At 34.2% G+C, this 27,073-nt stretch overlaps 5 protein-coding genes and 1 non-coding gene across 17 annotated transcripts in view; 2 read left to right on the top strand and 4 right to left on the bottom strand.

Moving 5' to 3' along the window:
• The window catches only part of PH4alphaEFB (prolyl 4-hydroxylase subunit alpha-1), a 386,407-nt gene extending 373,833 nt beyond the window's left edge, over positions 1-12,574 (bottom strand). For both annotated transcript variants that reach the window (XM_076542175.1, XM_076542177.1), the window contains exon 1: positions 12,434-12,574. In XM_076542175.1, coding sequence (XP_076398290.1) covers positions 12,434-12,526 — 93 coding nt within the window. In that variant the 5' untranslated portion in view covers positions 12,527-12,574. The remainder of the gene's footprint in view (positions 1-12,433) is intronic.
• LOC100877476 (von Hippel-Lindau disease tumor suppressor) overlaps positions 1-12,575 on the bottom strand; it is a 123,013-nt gene extending 110,438 nt beyond the window's left edge. For both annotated transcript variants that reach the window (XM_076528877.1, XM_003704041.3), the window contains exon 1: positions 12,434-12,575. The gene's annotated coding sequence lies outside the window, so the exon portion shown is untranslated. The remainder of the gene's footprint in view (positions 1-12,433) is intronic.
• TRNAY-GUA (transfer RNA tyrosine (anticodon GUA)) lies at positions 11,698-11,790 on the bottom strand. The gene is made up of 2 exons: positions 11,754-11,790; positions 11,698-11,733 (listed from the first exon to the last, which is right to left on the bottom strand). It is a non-coding gene; the product is annotated as a tRNA-Tyr (tRNA).
• A 598-nt stretch (positions 12,576-13,173) lies between the features above and the next one.
• LOC100877808 (uncharacterized) lies at positions 13,174-19,753 on the top strand. 5 transcript variants are annotated; one of them, XR_013041650.1, is made up of 7 exons: positions 13,174-13,312; positions 13,383-13,876; positions 13,966-14,085; positions 14,164-14,370; positions 14,448-16,984; positions 17,516-17,896; positions 17,971-19,753. XR_013041650.1 is itself a non-coding variant. In XM_003704044.3 (5 exons), the coding sequence occupies exons 2-5, from the start codon at positions 13,720-13,722 to the stop codon at positions 15,149-15,151; spliced, it is 1,188 nt and encodes a 395-aa protein (XP_003704092.2). In that variant the 5' UTR covers positions 13,174-13,312; positions 13,383-13,719; the 3' UTR covers positions 15,152-19,753. The 5 variants fall into 5 exon arrangements, 1 of the variants encoding a protein (XP_003704092.2); XR_013041649.1 differs by having other exon boundaries at positions 14,448-17,356; XR_013041648.1 differs by having other exon boundaries at positions 14,448-17,886.
• LOC100882226 (Pyrroline-5-carboxylate reductase-like 2) lies at positions 15,142-22,063 on the bottom strand. Of its 3 annotated transcripts, none has more exons than XM_076542355.1 (8): positions 21,732-22,063; positions 21,162-21,335; positions 18,121-18,258; positions 17,590-17,660; positions 16,644-16,814; positions 16,312-16,524; positions 16,070-16,235; positions 15,142-15,995 (listed from the first exon to the last, which is right to left on the bottom strand). In XM_076542355.1, exons 2-8 carry the CDS (start codon positions 21,235-21,237, stop codon positions 15,868-15,870), a joined length of 963 nt encoding a protein of 320 aa, XP_076398470.1. In that variant the 5' UTR covers positions 21,238-21,335; positions 21,732-22,063; the 3' UTR covers positions 15,142-15,867. The 3 variants fall into 3 exon arrangements, with proteins under 3 accessions (XP_076398470.1, XP_012142431.1, XP_012142432.1); XM_012287041.2 differs by having other exon boundaries at positions 21,162-21,332; XM_012287042.2 differs by lacking the exons at positions 21,162-21,335; positions 21,732-22,063 and adding an exon at positions 19,342-19,461.
• Positions 22,064-22,993: 930 nt separating this feature from the next.
• Positions 22,994-26,951, top strand: LOC100877922 (transmembrane protein 135). Of its 4 annotated transcripts, none has more exons than XM_076542236.1 (10): positions 22,994-23,577; positions 23,645-24,212; positions 24,594-24,724; positions 24,933-25,059; positions 25,195-25,349; positions 25,424-25,673; positions 25,750-25,917; positions 25,990-26,130; positions 26,199-26,365; positions 26,442-26,951. In XM_076542236.1, the coding sequence occupies exons 2-10, from the start codon at positions 24,069-24,071 to the stop codon at positions 26,554-26,556; spliced, it is 1,398 nt and encodes a 465-aa protein (XP_076398351.1). In that variant the 5' UTR covers positions 22,994-23,577; positions 23,645-24,068; the 3' UTR covers positions 26,557-26,951. The 4 variants fall into 4 exon arrangements, with proteins under 4 accessions (XP_076398351.1, XP_076398356.1, XP_076398362.1 ...); XM_076542241.1 differs by having other exon boundaries at positions 23,341-23,577; positions 23,655-24,212; XM_076542247.1 differs by having other exon boundaries at positions 23,341-23,577; positions 24,594-24,654; positions 24,920-25,059.
• Positions 26,952-27,073: the final 122 nt, after the last annotated feature.

Below are 27,073 nucleotides of genomic sequence, written 5' to 3'. Positions count from 1 at the left end.
TTTTATCGTTTGACTTTGGTGAAACATTGCAGGGAAATTTTTTAATATACCCATTTGCAGATTTCTCAGTTTGGGACTCTTAAATTTTCAGACTCATAAATTTTGTAATTTAAGCTCTCAGATTTATAAATCACTAAACTTCTCAGCTTTTATATTTTCAAACTCTCAAGTTTATTAATTTCTACTTGTTCTAATATCTGCATTCCCGAATTTTAAATTCTCCATTTCCAAATACCTAAGTTCCCAGATATCCACCTTTCAGAATTACTAAATCCTCACACTTCTGTATTCAGTCATCAAGTTAGTTACAAACTCTCAAATTTATTTTCTACTTGTTCCAATATCTGCATTCTCGAATTTTAAATTCTCCATTCTGAAATCCCTCAGTTCCCAGATATCCACCTTTCAGAATTACTAAATCGCCACATTTCTGTCATCAAGTTAGTTGACAAACTCTCCCAACATCCACTTTCTTTCTCAATCCCCTTCCAAAATTTCAATCTCCCCAAAATAATAATTCCAAAATCCAAAAGACGAAATTTCTGACCCAGCAACAATATCTCAAATATTAACCAGTGGTGTATAAACCGCAAGTAGCCAGCGTTTTATCAGAAATCTCCATTTCCCAAGTAAACAAGCAGGGAGATTCAAGTACGGTATCATCGAAGACTGAATAATTGGACAATATTTGGAAAACGTATCTACCGGTTGCATCATTGTAATTATCTGTCACGGGTTGAACATCCAGCTACATGTCCCAAGACGAACATGAAACGTGGAACAAGGACACACCTGTAGATAGGACAACCTATGACCTACCTGGGAATTGGCCCATTTGTTCTTGAAATCTGCTCGGATGTATCTCATGCATACACGCGTTATCTTACCCTGCTAATTCCGCAATCTCGTGCAATTATCGACGAAACGCGTAATTCGCGTTTCACGTTCGAAGGAGATTTTTGAAGAAATTGGGATAACAGGTGGGAAACAGGTTTAAGTTTTGCTGTAATAAAATACTCAATTGTTTTTGAGAATTTCAAATGGAGCGGGATTCCTTTTGGATGTGGTGTTATGAAGTGCTTTGTTCAAACTAGGAACTTTTGGTCTTCGTGCTCGAGAGGTCTCATCGATACTTTTGTATCTCAAGTTACATTATAAAGACTTTTGCATAATTCCTCAAATTTCTGAATTAAAAATTTATCAAATTTTCAAACGATCAAATTCTTAAATTTGTAAGTCCACAAACTTTCAAATGTCCAAAACTTTAAATCCCTAAAGCTTCAAATTTCCGAATCCCCAAACCCCAAATTTCCAATTCTTCAAATTTCTGAATTGAAAATTTGTCAAACTTCCACCCTTCCAAATTCCCAACTTTTCAAATCTCTAAAGCCCCAAATTCCCAAATTACCAAATTCCTGGAGTCCCAAAATTTCCAAATTACCAAATCCCTAAAGCCCCAAATTCCCAAATTACCAGATCCCTAACGTCCCTAATTCCCAAATTCCCGAATCCCCAAAGCCCCAAATTCCCAAACTACCAAATCCCTAAAGCCCCAAATTTCCAAATTACCAAATTCCCAAATTCCCGAATCCCCAAAGCCCCAAATTCCCAAATTCCCGAATCCCTAAAGCCCCAAATTCCCAAATTACCAGATCCCTAACGTCCCTAATTCCCAAATTCCCGAATCCCCAAAGCACCAAATTCCCAAACTACCAAATCCCTAAAGCCCCAAATTCCCAAATTCCCAACTCTACAAATCCCTAAAAGAACCCTAAAATCCCAAAATCCCCTAAAAAACCCTAAAATCCCAAAATCCTTGAAGAAACCCACAACCCCAAAACCCCCAAAAAACCCTAAAATCCCAAAATTCCTAAACAAAACCTTCAACCCCAAAATCCCCAAAAAACCCTAAAAATCCTAAAATCCTTAAAAAAAAACTCTCAACCCCAAAATCTCCAAAGTCAAAAATTTGCTAAACTCTTAAAATTTTCTAAGATACTCGATAAAATTGTAAAGGATGATTTTCAAGTAAGACGTCGAAGAAGAAAGATTGAAAATCGCTGCCTTTCGGGGCGAAAGAATTTAATCTTTCGGTCGGATGGAATCGCGGCGAAGCCGCAGGAATTTCGGATGCATCGCCATCTTTATTGCTCGCCGAGACGGAGATCATCAGCTTCTTTGGCAGAGGTGCTTGCACGCTTGCATCCTGTGCCAAGAATAGTTGCACGAATACTTTGGGTTTATCGGTATTCCACGGTTTACTTGCTCATTGAATCTTCAAGGAGTTGTACCTCGCAATTCGATCAGGATCGAACAGAACGTTCCCGGTAATTTCCATCGAATTATCAAATCACTCGCGACATTTCGCAACGCAAAAATTTAACTCAGGTTTGTATCTGCCAAATTTTTATTGGAAGTTAAATTTAATTCCCCAATTCCATAACTCCCTAATTCCATAATTCCCCAATTCCATAATTCCCCAATTCCATAATTCCCCAATTCCATGACTCCCCAATTCCATAATTCCCCAATTCCATAATTCCCCAATTCCATAACTACCTAATTCCATAACTCCCCAATTTCATAACTCCCCAATTCCATAACTCCCCAATTCCATAATTCCCCAATTCCATAATTCCCCAATTCCATGATTCCCCAATTCCATGATTCCCCAATTCCATAACTCCCCAATTCCATAATTTCCCAATTCCATAATTCCCCAATTCCATAACTCCCTAATTCCATAATTCCCCAATTCCATAACTCCCCAATTCCATAATTCCTCAATTCCATAACTCCCCAATTCCATAATTCCCCAATTCCATAACTCCCCAATTCCATAATTCCCCAATTCCATAATTCCCCAATTCCATGATTCCCCAATTCCATGATTCCCCAATTCCATAACTCCCCAATTCCATAATTCCCCAATTCCATAATTCCCCAATTCCATAACTCCCCAATTCCATAATTCCCCAATTTCATAAATCCCCAATTCCCTAATTTCCTAATTCCATAATTCCCCAATTCCATAACTCCCCAATTCAACAATTCCCCAATTCCATAATTCCCCAATTCCATAACTCCCCAATTCCATAATTTCCCAATTCCATAATTCCCCAATTCCATAATTCCCCAATTCCATAATTCCCAATATCCTAATTTCCCAATTCCCTAATTCCCCAACTCCTAATTTCCCAATACCCCCATTTCCTAATTCCCTAATTAGTCCATAAATCCCCAAATCCTCAGTACCCCAATTTTCCAAATTTCCCAATTTCGCAAATTTTAAAAGACTTCCAATCCCAATTAAATAAATTTATATGTCGAGGATCTTTATGAGTAACGTTGAAAAAATAATTCTGAACAATGTAAGTGCTTATCGAATATTTTAAGGACTCCTTGTATATTTTAAAGACTCCCTGTATATTTCAAAGACTCCCTCAACATTTTAAAGACACCCTGTATATTTCAAAGGCTCCCTATATATTTTAAACACACCCTGTATATTTCAAAGACTCGTTGCAACATCAAATACATACATGTCCACATTCAATCCAAGAGCACTTTTAGCAATTTCAGTCTACTTTTACCAACTTTGGGAAAATAAGTTCAAAGACGTATACATTACTGCTCATAAAAATATCTTCTAAAGTAACCTTCCGTTTATAAATGGCTTAATACATTTATATAAGGAAACTGCAACGTGTAGCATATAACAAGATTAAAAAAAAACAAATGTAACGAAGATTAAAGATTACCTACTAGTACCGTTTGCCTCTTCAACCACATATTTTCTCTTAAAGTCACATAACTCTGTCTACAAAAATTTCTCTGTATCATCGATATTTTCGAGGATACAGTAGAGGAAGAGGATACTCTCGGTTTAAACGAGACACTTTATGCGAGCAACATCTTAGTAGTAAAATAAAGAATGTACGTTATAAAGTATACCGTTAAGACTGCGGTAAAAAATTCGTAATGAATCGTGCAAATAAGTAAAGATGGTTCGTGGTTGGATAGCGGCCGATAACCAGGAGCGTACAAGCCATAAAAATTCATAGCCAGTAACTTTGGGATTGTGAGAAACGATTTTGACGACTAGTGGAACGAAACGAATGAATTGGCACATGATCAATATCAACGACTCTCCAGACGTACTAACCTTCTAGAGGCACAAAACTAGAAACTATAAAGAATTAGAAATTTAATAATTTACAAAGTTTGAAAATGTTCGAACTGAAATTCTGAAAATATCGACTCTGGAAATATAAAAAATTGAAAATGCAAAAATTGTCAAAGCGCGGATGTTCGTGTTTTGTACTCGTGTGTAGTCCCTTTTTTGATCGAATCTAGCACTGCACGGTTGGGCAAGTGCGTTCATCAGAGACACATCTGTAATTGCAATTACATCTAACACGGTTGATTGCTCTTTCGGTAGCTAAACAATCGTTCGTCGACGAAATATTTTCGCAATTTGGCCGGGTTTGCATGCTTTTGTTCGTTGGTCGGAATTAATTTTGGCCAGGTGGTCGCGGAATTTCGGGGAAATTAAAACGGGCCCGTGTTTTCCTATGAATTATTAATTATTCACGCGTTAAACCATGCTCGCATGGTTGGAATCGTGCGACTGCTGGAAATTTGCGTCACGGGACATAGGGGGAACGATTTTGATGAATGGTTTCACTCGATATAGATAAAAAATTACCTGTGGGCTGTGGTTTAACTATTTGCGATTATTAGGTCCGATCATTTATGCATCCGTAACGTAGTGAAAAACTGGACTTACAAAGTGTTTATACACATATGCTTTAACATATTGACTACCACACTAAAACAATTGAAAATTGCATCAAGTAGTGTTTTAATTTATAATAAATTTTATTAAATATCTTCACAATATCTTATTGCATTTATTTTCTATAGACCCATGTAATTAATGCAAGAATGAGGCAAGTGAATAAATTTTTAACAATACTCGTGTTAGATCAGCTTAGCAACTCAAGTATCACCCATATGTGGATGACGTGGCAGTCAACGTGTTAATTAATAGATATAGTACATATTTATTTATAATATACCAAATATCTTCACAATATCTTATTACATTTATTTTCCATAGATCCATGTAATTAATGCAAGAATGAGGCAAGTGAATAAATTTTTAATAATACTCGTGTTAGATCAGCTTAGCAACTCAAGTATCACCCATAAATGAATGACGTGGCAGTCAACGTGTTAATTAATAGATCCTTCAATTCAAATTATTCAAACCTAGCGAAAATATTTGTAGAAGTAATTAAAGTATTAATAATGAAAATGAGAAACAGTACACCCAGACAACAGAAGAACTTTTGCAAACAACGTATATTCGCAAGAATAATCTAAATTAGCCTAATCATTGAGCAGTGACCCATCAGTTCAAAATACTCAACACTTAACCAGAAGAGTATCTCGTTTAAAATCCCTTAAGAACTTATTTTTGAAGAACCAACCAGCCACCGAAGCTCCTAAATAGTGGAACTAAAACGGGACTGTTAAAAGCATTTCATTAGTCAGATAATTCGAGTTGTTCGCGGTGCCTATTGTTCGAGACGAACGGGGATGACTGGTAGCAGAGGAGAAGGTGGAAAAGGAGAAACTTGGACAGGATCAATATTGGCTGGACCTGGTATTTGTTTGGGTCGCGACTCAGAAGCGGATTGCACGTGAACACGGCGACGGAATGAAACGGGGAGAGGATGCCATCCGATCGATCCGAGATTGGAACTCTTTCATTAAATCGAAAAACGTCTTTCCTTGCTCGTGAGACGTCTCGAACGATCACGTGAAACGTAGCGAACCGATTATCGGCGTGCTCGATTTTAATACATTAGTGAGGATATAGTGTGTTGCAGTGTAATAGTAGTTAGGAATAGTTATATTACTAGTTTAGGTATTTATGTATGATTTGGAATTGGGGAATTGTGTTGAGGTAGAGTGCAATGAGGTATGAGCTTTTTTGGGGAGAAAGGAAAGGGTGGCGGTAAGAAGTAGTTAAATACAAATTTTGTAACTTCCTAAATTTTTAATTTCTTAATTTCCCAATTTGCTAATTTCCCAATTCCCTAATTTCCTAATTCCATAATTCCCCAATTCCCTCATTTCCCAATTCCCTAATTTCCTAATTCCATAATTCCCCAATTCCATAATTCCCCAATTCCATAATTTCCCAATTCCATAATTCCCCAATTCCATAATTCCCCAATTCCACCATTCCCCAATTCCATAATTCCCCCATTCCACCATTCCCCAATTCCATAATTCCCCAATTCCACAATTCCCCAATTCCATAATTCCCCAATTCCATAATTCCCCAATTCCACCATTTCCCAATTCCATAATTCCCCAATTCCACCATTCCCCAATTCCATAATTCCCCAATTCCACAATTCCCCAATTCCACCATTCCCCAATTCCACCATTCCCCAATTCCATAATTCCCCAATTCCACCATTCCCCAATTCCATAATTCCCCAATTCCACCATTCCCCAATTCCATAATTCCCCAATTCCACAATTCCCCAATTCCACAATTCCCCAATTCCACAATTCCCCAATTCCACCATTCCCCAATTCCATAATTCCCCAATTCCACAATTCCCCAATTCCACAATTCCCCAATTCCACAATTCCCCAATTCCACAATTCCCCAATTCCCCAATTCCATAATTCCCCAATTCCACAATTCCCCAATTCCATAATTCCCCAATTCCATAACTCCCCAATTCCACCATTCCCCAATTCCATAATTCCCCAATTCCACAATTCTCCAATTCCATAATTCCCCAATTCCACAATTCTCCAATTCCATAATTCCCCAATTCCCAATTCCCTAATTCTCCAATTCCTAATTTCCCAATACCCCCATTTCCTAATTCCCTAATCAGTCCATAAATTCCCCAATCCTCAATACCCCAATTTTCCAAATCTTCCAACTTCTCAAATTTCCAAAAGACTTCCAAATCCCAAAATTTCCAAATTTCTACTATAAGCTAAAAATCGGCAATACAACGCGTGGCGATATAACGCGAGACAAAGGTCAAACGACGTCTATCCCACCAGGTAATTCCGGAACTAACTAACTAAAATTCTATAACAGATTCGACGAAGAGTGAAATGCATCCCCGAGCCGGGGAAGAAACCGATAGGGATCTTAATTAAAATTAGGAGGCTGGTGGAAGCTGGGTGTAACGGTGTAACGCCTTCGACAATCGTTTCAGCTCGTCGTTCGCGATTTGCATAACAGTAAAGATCCCAGGATTCCCCTTTATACACGGGGACACGTAACACGCGGTCGTTGCTTAGGCAATTTCATTAACCGCGAACCTTCTTCCGGCGTGTTCCTCTTCCCGACGAACGCGATACTACCTAGGGAATTGCGTCACGATCACGTAACGTTACAGCTTCTTTTTAAATAAGGACACATCGTCACCGATGTTTCCCGACCGCGTCTCTGCTTCTGTGAATAATGGATGGTGGGAGGTACCCGTTTTAATTTCCTGGGAATCCAACGTTCGTTGCGTGGAATGGTTAATTGGTATTCTTCTAGTATAATAATCCTTGGGTCACGTTTTAGGAGCGTCATGTTTAATACTGACACTGATACGAGTGTGATTTGGTTATTGCGAAAGTTGCTGACCTGTTGCGATCGGTGGGCGTTCTTTACTTGAGGACTGACATTTAAACCACAAAGTTGAAGAAGATGCAAAAGGAGATAGATAGACAATAGATAGACATAGACATAGACATAGATAGATGGACAAATCCCAAAGTCTCCATTCGTAAACATCTAACTCCACGAATTTCTAATCGCCCAAGTCTTCGGACTCACAACAAGTTTAGATCTCGAGGTCCTTAGGTATCGATGATATTGATTATAGATATCCTTGGACATGGATGCCTTTAGATACCGACATCCCTGGATATCGACGCCCTTATATAATGATATCTCGAAATCCAGATATCTCTAAGTACCGATGTCGATACCTCAGCCTCCTTAAATCCCGATATCTCTACATCCCTAAATCCTTAAATCCTGATATCTCTGTGTCCCTAAATCGCTAGATCCCGATATATCTATATCCTTAAATCCCTAAAGCTCTAAAGCCCTAAAGCCCTAAAGCCCTAAAGCCCTAAAGCCCTAAAGCCCTAAAGCCCTAAAGCCCTATATCCCTATATCCCTATATCCCTAAATCCCTAAATTTTTAAATTTCTAAATCTCTAAATCCCTATATCCCTAAATTCCTAAATCCCTAAATCCCTAAATCCCTAAATCTCTAAATCCCTAAATCCCTAAATCCCTAAATCCCTAAATCCCTATATCCTTAAATCCCTATATCCCTAAATCCCTAAATCCCTAAAGCCCTAAAGCCCTAAAGCCCTAAAGCCCTAAATCCCTATATCCCTAAATCCCTATATCCCTAAATCCCTAAATCCCTATATCCCTATATTCCTAAATCCCTATATCCCTAAATCCCTAAATCCCTAAATCCCTAAATCCCTAAATCCCAATATCTCTACCACATTTCCCCAAAGAACTCAGATTTGCTCTCGACTGTACATCTATCAAGATACACCTTGAAACAAAAGGTCAAGCATTGAACGCAAATGTAAATCACCGTACGATTCGTGAAGTGTTCGCGAAAAGGTCCTTTCGTTTCGATCGGAATCTAATAAAAAATACGATTTATGAGTCCCATGCTTTATGAAAATCATCCTCGGATTCTCAGCATAGTATCCGTGAATGGAATTGTGAAATTTGTTGTGTGTCAATGCAAATGCATCCCCTGGCGTTATCGAAGAACCGATCAAATGCACGAAACGATTCGTTGTTACGCAATCTTTTTTCAACGTATGTCAGACTAGGCAAGTATTCGACGGATATCCAGCTGTTTTGATTCATCGTGACTAGAGAGCTCCACCTGGAGAAGCGTATCTCTCGGCCGTGCTATCACGGATCTCGAACCAATGAGACCGTTAGACATTCTATTTCCTTCGTGTCGTCTGTAACGGTGACACCAAGCTTTATTACGATTCCAAGGGGAATGGAAAATCACTTTGAACATCATGCCGTACCAGGATATTGACGTACGACAGGGACTGTAAATTTACTTCATCCTGTAACTTACAACGCTAGGCATGTCTGACCCAGCAATTGTTATTCAGAATAGTTACTTTCTAGATATAATTCTCTTATTTTCGTAGGTTTATTAACATCGCCTCGCGCTATATCGCCACTCATTACGTCATCAGGAATTATACTATCGAGCATTTTATTACCAACCGATTGTACTAAAATTTTACTACCATGTGTTATAATACCAACGCGCTATTTGACCTCGCGTTATATTGCCACGCACTGTTTCACCACGCACTGTATCATTAATCGTTTCAACATTAACTATATCATCAAATATCAAAAACGCGTTGTCAAACCTCGCGTTATATTGCCTCGCATTATATTGCCAACAAGCTGATTTATCTCGTGTTATATTGCCATATTACCAATGCATTGCTAACCTACACGTTGTATTACCATTGCATTGTTTCAACATCAAATTGTATTAGCAACGAATATTTTTACCTCGCGTTATATCACCAACATGTTATATTGCCAACACGTTATATTATATAATGATACATTGTATTTAGCATTATATTGCGTTACACCATCAGTGTATAATGAAATTTTATGTTGAAACGCGTTACATCCCCAAGTGGCAATATAACGAAAGACTTCCCTTATATCATACATAAAGGATGCATTATATTTAGCATTAAATCGCATTGCATCGTCAATGAACGTATGATGAAATTTCATGTTGAAACGTGTTACATCTCCAAGTGGCAATATAACGAGAGACTTCCGTTATATCATACATTAACGATGAATTATATTTAGCATTAAATCGCATTGCATCGTCAATGAACGTATGATGGAATTTTATGTTGAAACGTGTTACATCCCCAAGTGGCAATATAACGAGAGTCTTCCGTTATATCATACATTAACGATGCACTACATTTAGCATTATATCGCGTTACACCATCAGTGTATAATGAAATTTTATATCGTAACGTGTTACATCCCCCAATGGCAATATAACGAAAGTCTTCCGTATATTCGATTTGGGAACGTTAGCGTTGGTTCAGTAGTTTTCTGTACTAGTCGATGTATCGATGAACGACTATTTCGCTACACGGCACATGATCGCGATTATTGTTATTCAAATGACGAGAAGTTACGCCCGGCGGTGGTCGAACAATTGGCCAGCATCGAAATTCTGCACAAACATTTGAACGAGCGAATCGTCAGACTCTGTGCAAAACGATTCGTCCATTATCTAATTCTGATTGTGGTCATTGTGGTACTGCAGCCTTTATCTATGGAGATTTCGATGTGATTTGAACTTGTAACCTTTTACATAATTTAATATAAAATTATTAATCTTATTGCTTAACATAACTTCCTTTTATGCCTCTAATACTTGTTCATCAATTATATCCATGTCAAAAATTACTATTTAAGGTTTTTTTACTGTATATTATCGAAGTGTTAAAAACAAACGACGCGAAAAACAAATAGATCCGAACAACGGACAAAAGCTCTTCGTCCAGTAAAAATCATACATCAAAACATTACTTCTCCATCAATCACACTAGCTCGAAAGGGAACAAATATTCCTGGATTCTATTGTAAGACTTTAAGCTTGCTTTGTCGACGATTGATGCGGCACAAGTGCCGTGCACAAAGCTTACTGATACCAAGCACCATCAAATCATGTTCGTCCACAATTGCAATCTATCGGATACGCGTCAGGTATCGCACCTTCAGCGGACAAATAATTTATTGCGATCAAGCGAGCAGGCAACAATATAAGCAATTTCGTGGGTACAATACACCCGGTCGGACCGCCAATAAATATGAACAGACTAGTAATAAATTACGAAGGACGATTAGAGCCGGGAGACGATAAATTAACGTGGACGCATCGCGCGCTGATATCGACGACGCGTTCCGCGTACGATCCGCCCGATTGGACGACAGATTAATTCCTTTTTGCTTCGCGATTCACCTCGATGAACTCGCTGTTTTTTCTATTAATATCCGCTCGTTCGAAATATCTATAGAAGACCGATTATTGCAAACTCGTGCAGAAACTGTTAGAGACATATTTCTCTTTCCACTTAAATTTTTGTAAACTTTACATCCAAGGACACTTTCGTAATTTTATCGTTTTGATTTTTAAATTTATTCTTGTCAAAATTATAGACGAAGTTTAAACACCTGGATGAATTTAATTTAATTGACTTCAATTATGAAATCTGATCTAAATCGGTACACAATTTTATCATTCGTGTGTAATATCTTACTGTTCATAGATAAACTACGTTATCGTCACGAACGTGCACTGTAATCGCAACTGCAGTTCCAGAGGGCAGCAACTATTCGATGTAGTAAAACAATGACCAAGATGAGATCAAGATTTAAAAAAATATTAAACAGAACATAAATACTTCTCTAAATATTATAAATATACTGTATTATTATATAATTCAATTATAATTGATATTTTGCAACAATAAAAAAAAGTAAATGTTATACGTTTAATAGTGAGGATAAAAATTGAAATTTAAAATATAAAAAAAATCACTTCCTTCGAGCCGGATTCGAACCAGCGACCTATGGATGTCTCTCATCAACTAACCAACTACAGTCCACCGCTCTACCAACTGAGCTATCGAAGGCGTTGTAACAACGTTTCGTTTTAACGTAAACAACCTATAGCCCCTCATAATGCAATTATCAAGATCCTTATTAATGGTAATATGCATATATCTGTATACACAAAGCACACGTGTTTACGGCAGAAACCTAACCACAAATATATACATGGATATATAGAGTTAATATATTATAGTAAATTTAATATATATTGTTAATTATATATTTAATATAATTTAATATGTCCTCGATTCAACTAAGAATAACCATATAATAATGATAAACATTACTGCAATAAAATAGGCGCAAATTATTCGTGCGTTTTACACTGAAATTATCCGTGAAAAGTATTAGAAGCAAATGTTCCGACATATAAAACTTATTTGAAAGGCACACGATGTTATCTGTATCATTTACGAAAAAGAGTGCATATTAGCAAATTTGACTTTCAAGGTTAATTCCAAACGCGTATCTTTTTCACATGTCATGAAAGTTAGGTGACAATTAGTGACAGATATTGGTTTCTGGTTTACAGTGTGATTACTAACCGAATTGTAAGAACAATGTGGTTTTTTAATGATATGAAAAAATACGGATGTGACAAATCATCGAAACGGATGAGATTGTGGTTAAAATAATTCGATAGGTAACCTAAAATACACTTACCCAAACTGCAAATTGTAATGTCTGATGGTCCGGACGGTAACAGAAATACCCCTTGAGACCGACGTCCACAAAGTTATTTAATGAGGTTAACATTTATTACAGACGTACGTCAACTTCGCTCAACATTTTGCACAAACTCCACACACTTTTGTTTACACGTACCGCACATTACACTTTTTAACGCCGAACGCCACTTGTCGAACGTTTCGGATCAAATTTCTTACTGTCAAACTCGATCAAAATAACGCAGCGTGCTGCCACCTGTCGGCGTTCTAGAAACTTTCTACATGAACTAAATAAATAAATTAAAATTGATTTTTCTAATTTTCCACCACCTTTCGTTATGTTGAATTATATCGTTGTGAGCTTAATCACATAAAATTAAGCGCAAGTCAATAATGGCGAAAAGAATTTTAACCTACTTATGTTAAAAGTGAATACAAGGTCTGCATTAACCTTTCACTTTCACTTAATTAAAAACGCATTATTTATTCAACGCAAATTGTTCAAATAGTAGTTTTATAAATACAGTACACTTTTGTAATTAATTTAACAAGAATTATTGTTGTATAATGTCACTTTTCTCTTATTTATAACAAACTCACGAAGTTACAATTGCCCGCCACTACACCATTTTAAATACTAAATTCGTATATAATTGCATGATTCCATATTGCATGTGTTGCCCTCTTCTGTTCAAATATTCACCTATTGTTTTGTTTATCATACAAGGTTAAGGAAGACATTAATGTTTACAATTCCATTCTAATTATATATGTTTTATTATTTTAAAAACAACATAAGTACGATTTGTTAATATAAGAATACAAGATTGTGTGAAATGCAATACTTCATTGTTAATAATGATCAAATGAATTGGTAAATATATTATTATTACATCATATTTTAATTTTATTTAAATAATTGAATTATTATTATTTACTTCCAGTTTGTCTTCACTTAAAATAACATTTTACTATGAAGTATTCGTCTCAAATCATTACATCATTAAGCAGTGAATTAAAATTGTATGACGAACTATTTAATTTTAAAACAAGGAAATGTAACCTAACCTGAACTACAATCAAACAAGTGCGAAGAAAAAAATGTAACAGCCCGTATTTTTATTTGGTTTTTTAATTTTTTATCCTGCATAAGAGATGACGAAAATAAATATGGAAAAATTATTGTGAGCAGAGATAAAATGTATTGTTCCAAGTTTAGAGTTAAACATTTTAAATAATTATCTGGATATACAAGCTGTAAATTATGCAGTAGATAAGAAAATGGAACAAAACATAGTGTTAATTAATTCTCATAAACAAAATGGTCAGATGATAAGAAAAGAGACAGAACCCTGGTTTAATGAACAGAATTTAAATGTGAACCAAGGACAGCTAGTATCGCTTGACTCACCTTATTATAAATTCCAAAATAATATAGGTAAGTTAAAGAACAAGAAAACATATATTAGTTTTGACTAATATAACTTAATTGTTTATGTTCTAACATATATGTCATGGTTCCAATAGCTACTTCGGTTGGTATGCCAACAAATAGTCAATGGTGGAGAGAATCTTCTATTATGGATGTAGTTACACAATCAGAGTATCAACAAGGAACAGCTGTTTCGTCCAGTTATCCATTAACAAGTAAGAAGTAGGAGTAAATAACATTTTATTAGTCATAATTAATGTTTACACTGCTAATCTGTATTTACGCTTTTATAGATCATTCCAGGAGTACTCAGCTATCAGATCAGTTGAAAGAAGTAGAGATAAATGGAAAAAAATCTATAAAATCTAAACAGTTAAAAAAATCAAAAACAAAGAAAGATAGTTGGGAACCTTTAAAACGTACAAAAAATCCAGAACAATGGAAAGTTAATATAAAAAAAAATGCTAGGCTTAGAGGAGAAGAATACATTGGAGTTGGAGGTGATTATTATTTTGTTTAGAAGAAATGTTCAAAAATAGAAAGAGATAGATCTACACTTGAAACTTATAATTTGCAGGAAAAATAGTTCCAGCAAAAACAATGGGACCGCCATGTAAATGTCGCATACGTTGTTCGGATAAAATTGACGAAGCGGCTAGGGAAGAGTTGCATAATGTTTTTTGGAAAACGTGCAGTTGGGAACAGCGGAAACAATACGTTGCGCTATTGGTCAAGGAATCTCCTAAGCAACGGACACGATGTCGCGGAAACGTTAAATCAGAACATCGTAGACAAGTTACATTTACTTATTCTCTTTTATTGAAAGGACAGTTTATCACAGTGTGTAAGTGCATGTTTCTCAGCACTTTTGCGGTGTCTGAGAAATTTGTACGTCACGTAATGGATAAGAAACGGTCGTCTCCTGGAGGAGTCATAGGACCAGACCAAAGAGGAAAACATACACCAAAAACAAAAAAGAGCGAAAATGTTAAAGATAGAGTGCGTGAACACATTAAATCATTTCCGACAGAAAAATTATCGGGTTCAAGAGATTGTACCGCAAGAAGATACCTAGACTTTAGATTAAGTATAGCCGCAATGCATAAACTTTATGTATTGAAATGTAAAGAAGAAGGTGTTCCAGAAAGTGATATAGTTAAGGAAAGTTACTACAGAGAAATGTTTAAAACAGAATTTAATCTTGGTTTTAAACGATCAGAATCTAAAGACGATGAGCGGTTACCAGATGCTATTGAAAATAAGATTATAACTAGTGATTAATAACGTCTTTATTTTTATTACATACTGAAAAATACTTTATTCTCAATGTTGCCATATGTTTCAGTTAGAGTTGTTTACGAGTATTCTCTTTTGCTACTAATACAATACTCTTGTTGAGCTTGACATTACCAATTTTAACACTAAGGCCAGCATTTCAGCTTTTAAAACAGTATTCAGTAAATGGTATCAAACAACGTTGTTACATAACAATATATTTGACAAATGATGATTAAAAATCTATTATAAGAGTACAAAATGATACATAGCCTTTTACATATTGCAATATACAAGTCCATATATTGTTTTATATTTTCTGTAGTCTTTTTAAAGTATATAATTATAAAATGTTCTTTGAACAGGTTTCCAAATATAATTACACGTTTTATGCTAAAGCATATACAAATGTTAAATACAAAACATATTTACATATATTTTTATATACTGTAACATTCATTATAAAATATGCTATTATCAACACAAAAAATAACAGATCTATAATTTTAAATGCTACGCTTTTAATGTACAATAAATCATAGCTTTAGTATTTAGTAATTTAAAAGGATTATGTACAAAATATACAAAATATTTTTTTAAAAAAATTATATACTATGCAGAATTAAACGCGACGCATCATGTTAAAGTGTATTGTATTTATGGTTCAGTTTCCTTTTGATAACTTTAGCCGACTACAGTACAGAGTTTCAATTCCATTACCATTAATCCAGTCTTTTCTCCGAAAGTGAACTGACTTCTTTACATCGTTTCGTTGCAGCCTCGATTGCCCCGATTATTGCCGATCTCAAACCATGTTGTTCCAAATAATGAATTGCCGTTATGGTAGACCCTGAAGAACATAAGAACACATAAGTAGGAAAGTAATAAGACATTAATAAGTATTTTATGCAATTCTCTTCTAACCTGCTGGTGAAGCCACGTCATCTTTAAGTTGTCCTGGATGAGTATTCGTGTCTCGGACCATGGTGCCAGCTCCAAGAACAGTTTGTGCGGCCAATTTATACGCGGTATGCCTCATCAGTCCCATTTTTACAGCTCCATCAGCTAAAGCTTCTATCATCATGTACACCTGAATAAAATATTTTTGTATTTAACTTTTACTAAACATAGTTACCAATCATATTATAGATATCTTTTTAACTTACATATGCAGGTCCGGAACCAGCTAAAGCAGTGACAGGATCAATTAAATTTTCAGGAACTTCTTCACAGAAACCGACTGCAGAAAACAACTTCTCTGCTATTTCAGCTTCCTTATCTCCAGCCGACGTTCCACGAGCGTACACGGTCGCACCACAGCCCACAAGGGCAGGGGTGTTGGGCATCACTCTTATCACTGGCGTGCCTTCCGGAAGAGCCTAAGTTAAGATCAAACGTTTCAGTCTTGAAATTGCGCATCATGATAAGTCTTATGCACAACGTAAGCCAGTATAATCTCTTGATTACTGCAATTTACTTGTTTAGGTTTTGCAATTACCTTCTCCAGTGATGACAGCGGAATGCCCATCGCGATAGACAGTAAGAGTTTCCTGTAATTCTTTAAATCTGGGAGAACTTTCGGTACCACCTGTGGTTTCACCGATAAAATCAGAACATCTCCGTGATCGATTACGGGTCCATTCGTGTAAACAGTGCTGGATCCTAATTCCTGGAAATGCAATGCAAGATAAAATGAGCTGCACTCAGAGCAGCTTTTGTATGAATTCTGTTATATCCTGATATCCTTAGATAAGCAACGACTCTAAGCATATGTTAATTATTGTGAAGACTTTATTTAGATATATAACAGTCAGTGTTAAACTCAATATAAATATATCGGTAAGTTATCAAATTTGCAGTGATCTAAGCTCCAGGGTTATAATGTTGTTCATAGAATTATCGTGAATGATAAGCCGACACGATACTGGAAATTTTCCTAGGTCCGATAAAGAGAAACCAGAATTGATGCAAACTTTATGGGCAATTAATATTACGTTATCGACGAATCAGTTAAGATTAATAACGAAAGATTTCGAAATCGATCAAGTATCCTGATAGCACATTCGCGAACTACCGATCAAGATTATTTTCGATTCGATAATAATTGCTAATTAAATGTGCCGAAAGTTTTTGTTGCTTCCACGAAATAGTTCATTTCTCTAAGATCTTTTTCTTTGATAAACCGTGTGCGCTATCAAACACGTGCACAAGGTAACGTAGTTGTTGTGTACCGAACCGGTTTCCAAACACGTTTACAACTTTCGTATCTGTTTATCGAACAAACAAGAAACATTTATTGTTTTGATGTTTTTTCCAAGCAAATGCTAGACTGATAACGCTAAGATTGCTTGATTATCTATCTTTTATCAGGATGCAGCGACGAGGAATTGCGACGACATAACACGAAGCATCATTTTCACGTATGCGCGTGAAATTTGGCTCACCTTAAATGCTTCTATGCTGCCCGCGTCGTTTGGAAGGCAGCTAGCCAACATCATATCGCCCTTGCTTAAACCTGTCGATCATAAATTGCAATTTTTTCAATCGACCTCGCAATTTGCGTCAACGCAATTAAAAGCTGAATGTATTTTCATGAAGCAATTTAAATGTTTATGGATATAAAAGTTCAACCACGGCTAATAATTTTTTGTCGGAACATTAAATCTGAATATCAATTGAGGAAGAATTTATATAATTGGTTGATTGCATTGCACGTCGTAGCTGGCGTTCACGTTTCTTAAGTAAATCTTGGTATATAAGAAAATTTAATTTCTGATAACATTAGAACATGCAAGTTTTCCTATTAAATTTTTAATGTATTCTAGGAACTCTGGAGAATTAGACTTCTGGAACTGTGGAGATTTAGGATTCTGGAACTCTGAAAATGTGGAACTTTAGAACTTTGGGATTGTGGTGTGCTGAGCCAGAAAGCTCTCATATAGTATAATTTGATCTAAACTCAAAATATTTGTTACCTGCTCGAATGAAGCCCTTCGCCAAAGCTTGGGCCATTTTTCCGCCACCAAGGAATCCAATCTTCAGCATTTTCGTGTCAATATTCAACGCAATCCTCTTTCTCTTCTCTTCACCGTCCGCAAGAAGCTGATCGCTCACTGCACAAAAAACAACTTGCATCAACTTTCCATTTTTAACAAAATACATCCACAATTTAATCTCGAGTTACAAACTAAATTTAGAGTGTTATTAATACTCGTATTTGTTCGATAACAACGCTCATCTTACACAATTCTTACCGCACGTATTTTATAATGCTTCGGCAACTATGATAAATGTGAGAACAAAGTGAAGACGAAAAAATGCTGCACGAAACGGGTACTGTTCGATCACGACATTTACAAGTAATTCTGAACGTTTATAATTCTGATTCTTCTGTTCATCTCTCTCGACGAAGAAACGATTTCGATAGTTTTTTTCATACAATCGCATACAAGATAAGGTCCTTATGTATATGTGTGTGCTCATTACGCATTCACTGAGAACGCTGGTACTTAACCATCTCCACGATTTTGCGGTTTGACCAATGAATTATTGAACATTTCTGTCAATTCGCGGAAGAAATATGAAAAGGTATGATTCATTGTGTCACGGCTCGTAATGGCAGAAACGTGTAAATTGCAAAAAGCAAAATCGCATGTTTTTCGGTAAACGATTTTAATGCTCATTATACAAGATGAATCGACAGAAACTTGTGCGCGATAATGTTTATAGACTGACTTCCCGCAAGAATATTTAAATAAAATTTATGTTATTAAAAGGAGTTTGTTAGATAGAAACATTCTTCAGAGCTTCAATTTTTAAATACGGGGGTTGATCGGTAATATAAATATCAACGAAAATATTTAAATTAAATGTATAAAATTTACAATATTATCAGTGTATTACAATATTAATCAGTGGTTAAATATCATTGAGTTGACGTGCTTAAGTTGCTTTCCTCATTTATTGATTACTTAGCAATTACTTGACATAAATTAATCTTGATCACTGATCTTACTTGGTTTATCTTTAATCACTGATCAGATCACAATCTTAAAGCTTCTAAATTTCAAATCTTCCACTTCCAAAATTTCCAAACTGTAATCTCGAATTTTCTAACCCAATGGGAATTTTCTGATTCCCAAATCTCTAAGTCCCTAAATCCCTAAATTCGCAAACTGTGTTTCCAGACTTCTTACTTCATCATGTAATAAATCTTCAAAAAATTTGTAACACCCGGACCCTTTGAAGACTTATTCGGGCAGTGCGTCTGTCAGAAAAATTCTTCAGTGCACGGCTTTCTGATCGAGACAGAAAATCTGTAAAATGTAATAATGTGCGATTACTCAATGTACTTTGATCGGATAAAAAACGAATAAGTCCACAAATAAAAATCCATGCTAATAAACGATAATAAGCATCGGAATTCGGATAAATAGTATTAAAGAGGCTTTCGCGAAAAATGTTGTTTAGTGACGCAGTAATCCGTTGCTATAATTGTAGAAGTAAATATCAACGACGAAACATAGCATATAACGTAGTATAATATTTCGATCATCAAACAATATAATACCTTTGTAGACAAATAATAAAAGAGATACGAACAAGTAATCCCGAAACTAATTTGAGCAATTTAATAATAGTCTTATTTGACGATGGCAAATTTACATTGCGTTGATAAGGGTTTTAAATTGTGTGCTTTATGGCGCCACAGTAATGTTTTGATTCTCAAACCGAGTTGGATGGCATTTAGTGGCAATTTCATGAATGTATAAGACGCATATAACGAGCTCCACTTATCAAAGTACATATATGCTTTATTCAACAAGTGAGGTAATAGGAGATAGTGCTCGAATTTTAACAACAACAAAACACAGATCGCCTGATCGCGTAAATATTCATTATTCTATGAAAATTTGGTAGAATTTATGAATCAGTTATTACTTTTTACATATTTTACATATCTTGCAGTACATATTGCATATAATATACATTATTAGAATTTTTTAATTTTGGAATTATTACAAGGAATTAATTTTTTACATTGATCATAATTAATCTTAATTTTGATTAATGCTGTGCACGGAAATATGGGTAAATAGTAAATTAGTTTTGTACGATTTTTACATTTATATTTATTATTCTGTAAAAATATAAATACATACATTTTGATGTCAGAGTGAACGAGGTTCTAAATTATGTTCATTCTAAAATACCTCGCTGTATAAATAGAATCATAACGTGATCTATTAGTATGTAATGTTCATCAAACTCTAAGGGGTAATTTCTCCTCGTTAAGATAGTTAAAAAAAATTGCGAAATCAAGCACTAATTCTGATCATGGGACTGAAACAGCATTTAAAAAAAAAGTCAAAAAACACGTTCGCTACGAATTGACCATGAAACAAATAATATTAACCAATTATATATTGAAGCGCGCTGCACTTAAATTAAATCTTACAAATCGCGCGAAATTTGAATTCGCGAACTAAATCGACCGAAGTTGGAACATGTCGAATCGAGTCGCGTAGAACGAAACCGCGTGAAATTGAAACACGCCGAATTAGATTGCGTGGAATTGAATCGCATCGATTTGAATGGCGTGGAATACGCGATTCAATTCGCTGTACCGAACATTCGAGCGCTCGTTTTAAACTTCACAAACATTTGTCGATCATTCACGCAACACGCACGAGAAAAAATGATCTCACTCGTTTAATCTAAACGCAGCTTTATCAGCTTAAAATTTATATCTCGATTCAGTACTTCCGTTTATAAATTCGATCAAGAATTAATCTCCATTCTTAACTCCGTCATATCTCAATTCTTAAATATTTCCACGCCGTAGTTAAATGAATGTCAGCGAACTTGACGATTATACGGCATAAATAGTATCACGTGCGAAAAGTCTTAGGCAATTGATTAAACGGACTCACGTTTCGGTATGTTATCAAAAGATCATTTGATAGTATAACGATTTGAATTCAATGGAAACAATATTTGTCTTTCGATTACTCACCATTTCGTGCGTTCAAACGTCGACGAACTCGTCGTCCTAATCGTAGAAATTCCATTGTCTTCAATCCTGTAGTCATTTTTTTAATATTTCCTCTTCACTTTTTTAAATGGGTTCGAAGCGTGATTTGAGTCAAATACAATGCGTCGTTGAGAATTAATCCTGGATGTTGTACTGCTGAAAGTAAAAAATAAAAATGATCTGAAAATCAAACTGTCTCGTATTTGGAATTTTCATGAAATATAAATTCTGACCATTGACAATGTACACTTAACCCCCATACAAACTATCCATTTTTTAATTAGCAAGAAATGAAAAAGAAATGTACGAAAAAAATTGCTAAAAAAGAACAATTATTTTATCTGTAATCATATTTCGATTTTGTATCATTTTTCTCAAAAATCAATTTATACGTGTTAGCGAAATTGAAGCTACGTTGTACGTGTCAATAATACCTCTACCGTATATGCAAATATACTTACTATCACGCATGTTGAAAAAATGATGTAAGATTTACATGTCACTGGCAAGATATTTAAATTTACATATAACTTTCTTGCTTAGAATACTTACCTAATTTACATACTGCATAAGATGATTCTGATCTGATGCAACGATATCTCACGGCAATCGTAACTGTTCCTCCTCGAATTGTGTACAGTGTTTTGATACACCCTGCTTTTCGGACTGCCCTTATATACCAACGTGAGTTATCATGTGTAGCTAAAATGCGACTGACAGTTCCTGCTCATCAGACACGGAAAACTACCTATTCGGTTACGGCCAATCACAATCCAAACATAATTGTGTCACCCCTTATCTGATACAGTGTCTTTCCAAGTCTAACGAATAGGACCTGAAATTATCTACAGTCAGGTACAGCGTTGTATCTGCGCCGAAATCTGCGGCAGATGTTGCACTCGTAATATTAGATTCTTGACTGATTTCACTAAAATAAATCAGTAAAATACTATGTACCATTTAGCAAACTCAGACAATAATAAAATATGACTCATAAACCCGTTTCATTGCCCAGATGCAAAACATCATCATATAAATCGACAAAATATAAATTATTAATGAGAAATAATGTTCACTTGATTCGTATTTTGTATTTGGTATCGACGAAACGAATGTAGCCCGCGATTAAAATGTTGCGAAATTATCTGTAAAAATATTCTGACAATAGTCTGTAGATGTCAGTAGTGATGCTGTTATGCTTCATAATCAGTCGCGACTGCACTGCTTTCTTGTCCTTTTATGAAATTGAATTGTTTGTATCAGTGATAAGCAAATAAAGTGTCCATCGAAAAGCTTAGTGGAATGACACTGAATGAACAGCAAAATGTTTATCTAGGGAGAATTTACTGAGACATTGAAAAGATTCGAACTTTCAAATTTCTGAATTTTGTAATTTTTTAACTTTCGGATTACGGAAAGTGGTACACTACTTTTGGTGACACCACAATAATATTAGCGATCGTTGTAAATTTCATTGATTAATGTATTCGAAAAGATTCTAATATGTTACAAATATATTATGACAGCATTTTACGATGTTCTCAATTTTGAAAACCACTTGTCCATGTTACTACGCGTACCTGTGTTCAGTGAAACTTTATAATCTGTCATCAATAACCAATAAAACAAAAATCCATTTTATTGCATCACTGATTTTCTGAACTCTAAACTTTAAAAAAGAAAGTAGTATGTATCTGATTCTAAAACTACGCAATTCTGTAAACATTTTTTATTGCTTTTTTTCGTTCACTGCTAATGATTCCTGATAGATTTTTTTCGATGGTAATATCGATGAGGTGTGTATGTTGATCTTCCGTAATGCATTTGATAATAATTTCATAGATAGTGCATGTAATCTTACAACAGTTTGATGCAGTTCAAAGCGAAATACGTATAATGCAATAACTTATACTACGTCGTAACGTTAATAGCATAAAAACAGTTTAATGATTTTACGTAACGTAAATAACAAATTATTAGTGGTAGTAATCTATATTTATCGCAAATCTTATACAAGAGAAAAATTATGAAATTCATACGTAATCGGATTTATCCATATATTAATATTTCTCGTTCAGTGTACTTTCACATCAAGTAGGTTCATGATAACGGTGAATCAAAAGTGTAATTAGAAAGTTATCTTGCATAAAATTCATTTCAGTTGCAAAGTATAGAAGTTGTTCTTCATAGTTGCTACAATTCTGTGTATATTATACTTAAAAATGTTATAAGTACTCATAATTATATACTGTGCATAAAATTCCGTAAAATTTGTGGGCGTTAAACTTGTCGTGAGTTGTCAAAACTTAAAAAGCGCGAATTCGAAATTTCGGTTTTTTACGCAGGCCCTGACAATGATAATTATTTAAATTTTACATACGATCTTTCAGCTAAAGAAGTAAATGGAGATAAAAATTTAAAATATGCTTAAAAATTGTATTATATATAGCCATTAAAATATGTAGAACTTGAAAGTGTGAAAGGTCGTTCAATAGCGAATCTCGAGTTCCGATCCTGGACAGTTGGACAATTCAGTCAGTGACGGGCGTTCGACGAGTCCGCATGGTTGTGTTCATACAAATATTCATGCAAGTACATATGATCTTAAGAAGTCGAAGTTCAGAACAAAAAGTATTTTTATCTAATCGTCAATTGTACCTGAAACCAGTAAATAATCCTTTGTAATCAGTTTGTTAATCGAATCGATTTTGTGTTAGCGTTGCGCAATTAACGTTAAATACATGGAAAAATGATGTTAATAAAATGTTTCGTAAAATCTAAATACAATAAACCGTGATATAAGTGTCATTTCAATTCTGTTTTCTTTATGTAACGTTCGCCGGACAATTGATCGTTTTGTGATCAGAGACTGCACTTAGTTGTCAAAAAATGCCTACTCAGTTTAGTAAGTTCATCGACACATCCTGTAAGGAATTTTTACATCCATGGGAAGACTCGTGCATCAATGCAACAACCGGTCTTGGCTTGCATACCCTGCAAGAAAGCGTCAAGATATATTGCACAGTTTACATAGTACGTTTGTTATGCAGATAATTCGTCCAATTTATTGCAATGAAAATGTACATTTTAGTACATTTATTGTTTAGTACATTAATTTACAGTACTTTTTTTCTTTATATAATTTTTGTATCGATTTATAATACGCATTAATAAATATATTTACATTGTAAACACTGACATTTATGTCTGTACATATTGGTATAGTATTAATCAGCTGATCTGATAAGTTTGAAGCCTATTTTTTTTTTTAAGAAAAATTAGTGTTCAGGTGGTAAATCAATATTTAAGGTATTAATATTAAATCAGTATTTTAATTTTATAGTAATACTGAGAATTTAATTCAGTCATTAAAATCAACCACTTACTGTTTTTGCATATTTTAATTTTTTTCAGCTTGCATTTCTAATGAAAGGAAAAAAACCATCTAAAGAAGACATTAAAAAAACGATATTGGGTATATTACAATCAACAGCTTTCCTTGCATGGAATTCTCTTTCATATTCTATGTTTATTTGTACTATAAGGTTTGCAACATTATTTTTAACAGCGCAATAAGTGAATAAAATGTATTTTTTGTTGAATAGTTATTATATTTTTATATAAAATATTATCAATTAAAGCTTGTTTTTAAATAAGTGACAAATGCAACTATTATTAATAAAATTAATATTACATAATTTGATTATGATGTTTATCACGATGAATTACATTTCTTAAAGTTGTGTATTCCAGACATTTACTTGGAGGCTTTACAATTTGGAGCGTATCATTTCTTCCATCCTTCTTATCTAGTTTGACAGCTATTTTAATTGAAAGACCACCTCGACGTACTTTACTAAGTCTATATGTAGCTAATGTAGTAAGTGATTTAGTTTTAGTATTAATATCTTGATTCCATCATAGTATTTATGAAATGTTATATAATATATTAATTACAATGATAACTTTTATGAATGTCTTTTCATGTCTAACAAATTCATACATTATTTATTAGGCAACAGAATCAATATTTTTAATGGGATTGGCAAGGAATTATTATTCCTCCATTCCAAATGGTGGAACATATATTTTTGCAACAAGCATAGCATTGTTACTTTATTTCTTCCGCTCTAAAACAAATAAACAGGATTCTATATATGGAATACTTAGGTACATATTGCTGTCCATGTAATTTATGGATGTTTATATAAAATTACTTTAAATTGATTCAAATTTTGTACTAGAATTCTTGTTGGACGATACGAAGATCCTGATTATATTAAACAGAGTGACTCACAGTCCAAATTGCAAACATCTTCTGACAGTGAAAGTTCAACAAAAGTAAATCATATAAGTAAAAAGTGTAATAAAAAGAATTTAAATATTTTCATGAAATCACTTGAAGCGTATCAGAAAATTATTGATCAGTTAAAACAAAGAAGTAAACATAGTCCATGTCCACATCCTCATAGTTGTACTCATTATGTTTTAAAAGTACGTATATCAATTAGTAAATATTAAATACTTAGATACAGATGCAAATCAATTTATATATTATTTTTATTTACAGGGTGGCATCAAAGTTCTTGGCTATGCTCTGAGTGCTCAACTAGTAGTTAAGTTGTTTTTCCAAATGAAAAACTTATTTAAAAAACCTCAATTGTTAAAGTCTGCAATTTTTAAAAAAAGTAATCTAAATTTGGCTGTGTTTTTAGGAAGTTTTACAGGACTTTATAGGGTACTATTCTATTTCTACTTATAAGTTATTGTATTCTTTCACAGTATAATAATTATTTTTACTATATTTTAGCTAGTGTCCTGTTTATTAAGGAGATCTTTTAATAAAGATTCTAGTTATTATGCAATTCCTGCTGGACTGATAGCTGGTTTAACATTTATGGCTTACAGTAGCAACACAATAGCTTTATATTTTATGTGGAAAGCGTTACAGGTATCTTATAAGTTATTTAATACCATTTTTACCACCTATAAGGATATTAACATATTTTTTTACTTCAGTTATTATGGAATGATCTCACAGAAAAAAAAATTGTACCTGAAGTAAAATGGTTCGCAATCTTTTTCTATAGCTTTAGTACAGCAGTGCTCTTTCATGCAGCTGTCTTAGAACCACACAATTTACGAACATCGTATTGGAAGTTTTTATATAATATATCTGGCGGAAGGTAATAAAAATTGTAGTCACAATAATTTTAATATTTCGAACACCATTTGTTAAAAATGTTTCTTATATAATTTTAGAATAGCAGTAATGTCGCGAATACCATTAGATCAGTTTGGTTTGGAATCGTCTCGACGTCTTGCAGAGGTGCTTAGGAAAACTAATACTACTGATAAGCATACTTTTAAGTTTTAATTTAATGGTATAAATAAGGAAAAAGGTGTACTGCATTTTATTTTGACGGGTACATATTTTGTTGAATTGCATCCCTATATACTAAAAAAAGTAACCAAAGAAATCAGCAATAACTCCACCAACTTGTATACTATTATTTTTGTACCAGTTATATAGGATGTTTTATTTTAATCTTTTCATATTATTGTTTTAAAATATCCATTCAATACTACTATTAGATTCCAAAATAATACAATGAAAAAGTTAAAATTGAACATTTTATATACGATTTATAAGTTACATTTTACTCGAATCACGTTAGTGGAGAATGTCTATTTTGTGATGAAGGTTTGTTAGGGTTCTTAGGTTTGATATTTTGTGATAAATAAAATTTTTTATTGTTCAGTTCATGTACATTGTGAATATATATTGTTTGAGTTAATTTATATTTTGTTGTACATGTATAATGTTATATGCGTTTTTTGAAATATTAATATACATTTAATGTTAATTCAACTACCGACAAATTTATAGAAAT

Source organism: Megachile rotundata, chromosome 1 (assembly GCF_050947335.1).
Source record: "Megachile rotundata isolate GNS110a chromosome 1, iyMegRotu1, whole genome shotgun sequence".
NCBI lineage: Eukaryota > Metazoa > Arthropoda > Insecta > Hymenoptera > Megachilidae > Megachile > Megachile rotundata.
The sequence above is the reverse complement of the archived record's forward strand: the minus strand, read 5'-3'. Positions and strand labels throughout refer to the sequence as shown.

What these genes read in the sequence shown, in the direction of transcription:
- LOC100877808 (XM_003704044.3), top strand. Translation starts at nt 13,720, where the DNA reads ATGGAACAAAACATAGTGTTAATTAATTCTCATAAACAAAATGGTCAG. An exon ending in TAAATTCCAAAATAATATAG is followed by an intron (nt 13,877 to 13,965) that starts GTAAGTTAAAGA and finishes TGGTTCCAATAG; the next exon opens with CTACTTCGGTTGGTATGCCA. An exon ending in GTCCAGTTATCCATTAACAA is followed by an intron (nt 14,086 to 14,163) that starts GTAAGAAGTAGG and finishes ACGCTTTTATAG; the next exon opens with ATCATTCCAGGAGTACTCAG.
- LOC100882226 (XM_076542355.1), bottom strand. Translation starts at nt 21,237, where the DNA reads ATGACTACAGGATTGAAGACAATGGAATTTCTACGATTAGGACGACGA. An exon ending in ACGTTTGAACGCACGAAATG is followed by an intron (nt 18,259 to 21,161) that starts GTGAGTAATCGA and finishes TTTTTTGTGCAG; the next exon opens with TGAGCGATCAGCTTCTTGCG. An exon ending in GCAGCATAGAAGCATTTAAG is followed by an intron (nt 16,815 to 17,589) that starts GTGAGCCAAATT and finishes TTGCATTTCCAG; the next exon opens with GAATTAGGATCCAGCACTGT.
- LOC100877922 (XM_076542236.1), top strand. Translation starts at nt 24,069, where the DNA reads ATGCCTACTCAGTTTAGTAAGTTCATCGACACATCCTGTAAGGAATTT. An exon ending in TCTATATATGGAATACTTAG is followed by an intron (nt 25,350 to 25,423) that starts GTACATATTGCT and finishes ATTTTGTACTAG; the next exon opens with AATTCTTGTTGGACGATACG. An exon ending in TATAATATATCTGGCGGAAG is followed by an intron (nt 26,366 to 26,441) that starts GTAATAAAAATT and finishes ATATAATTTTAG; the next exon opens with AATAGCAGTAATGTCGCGAA.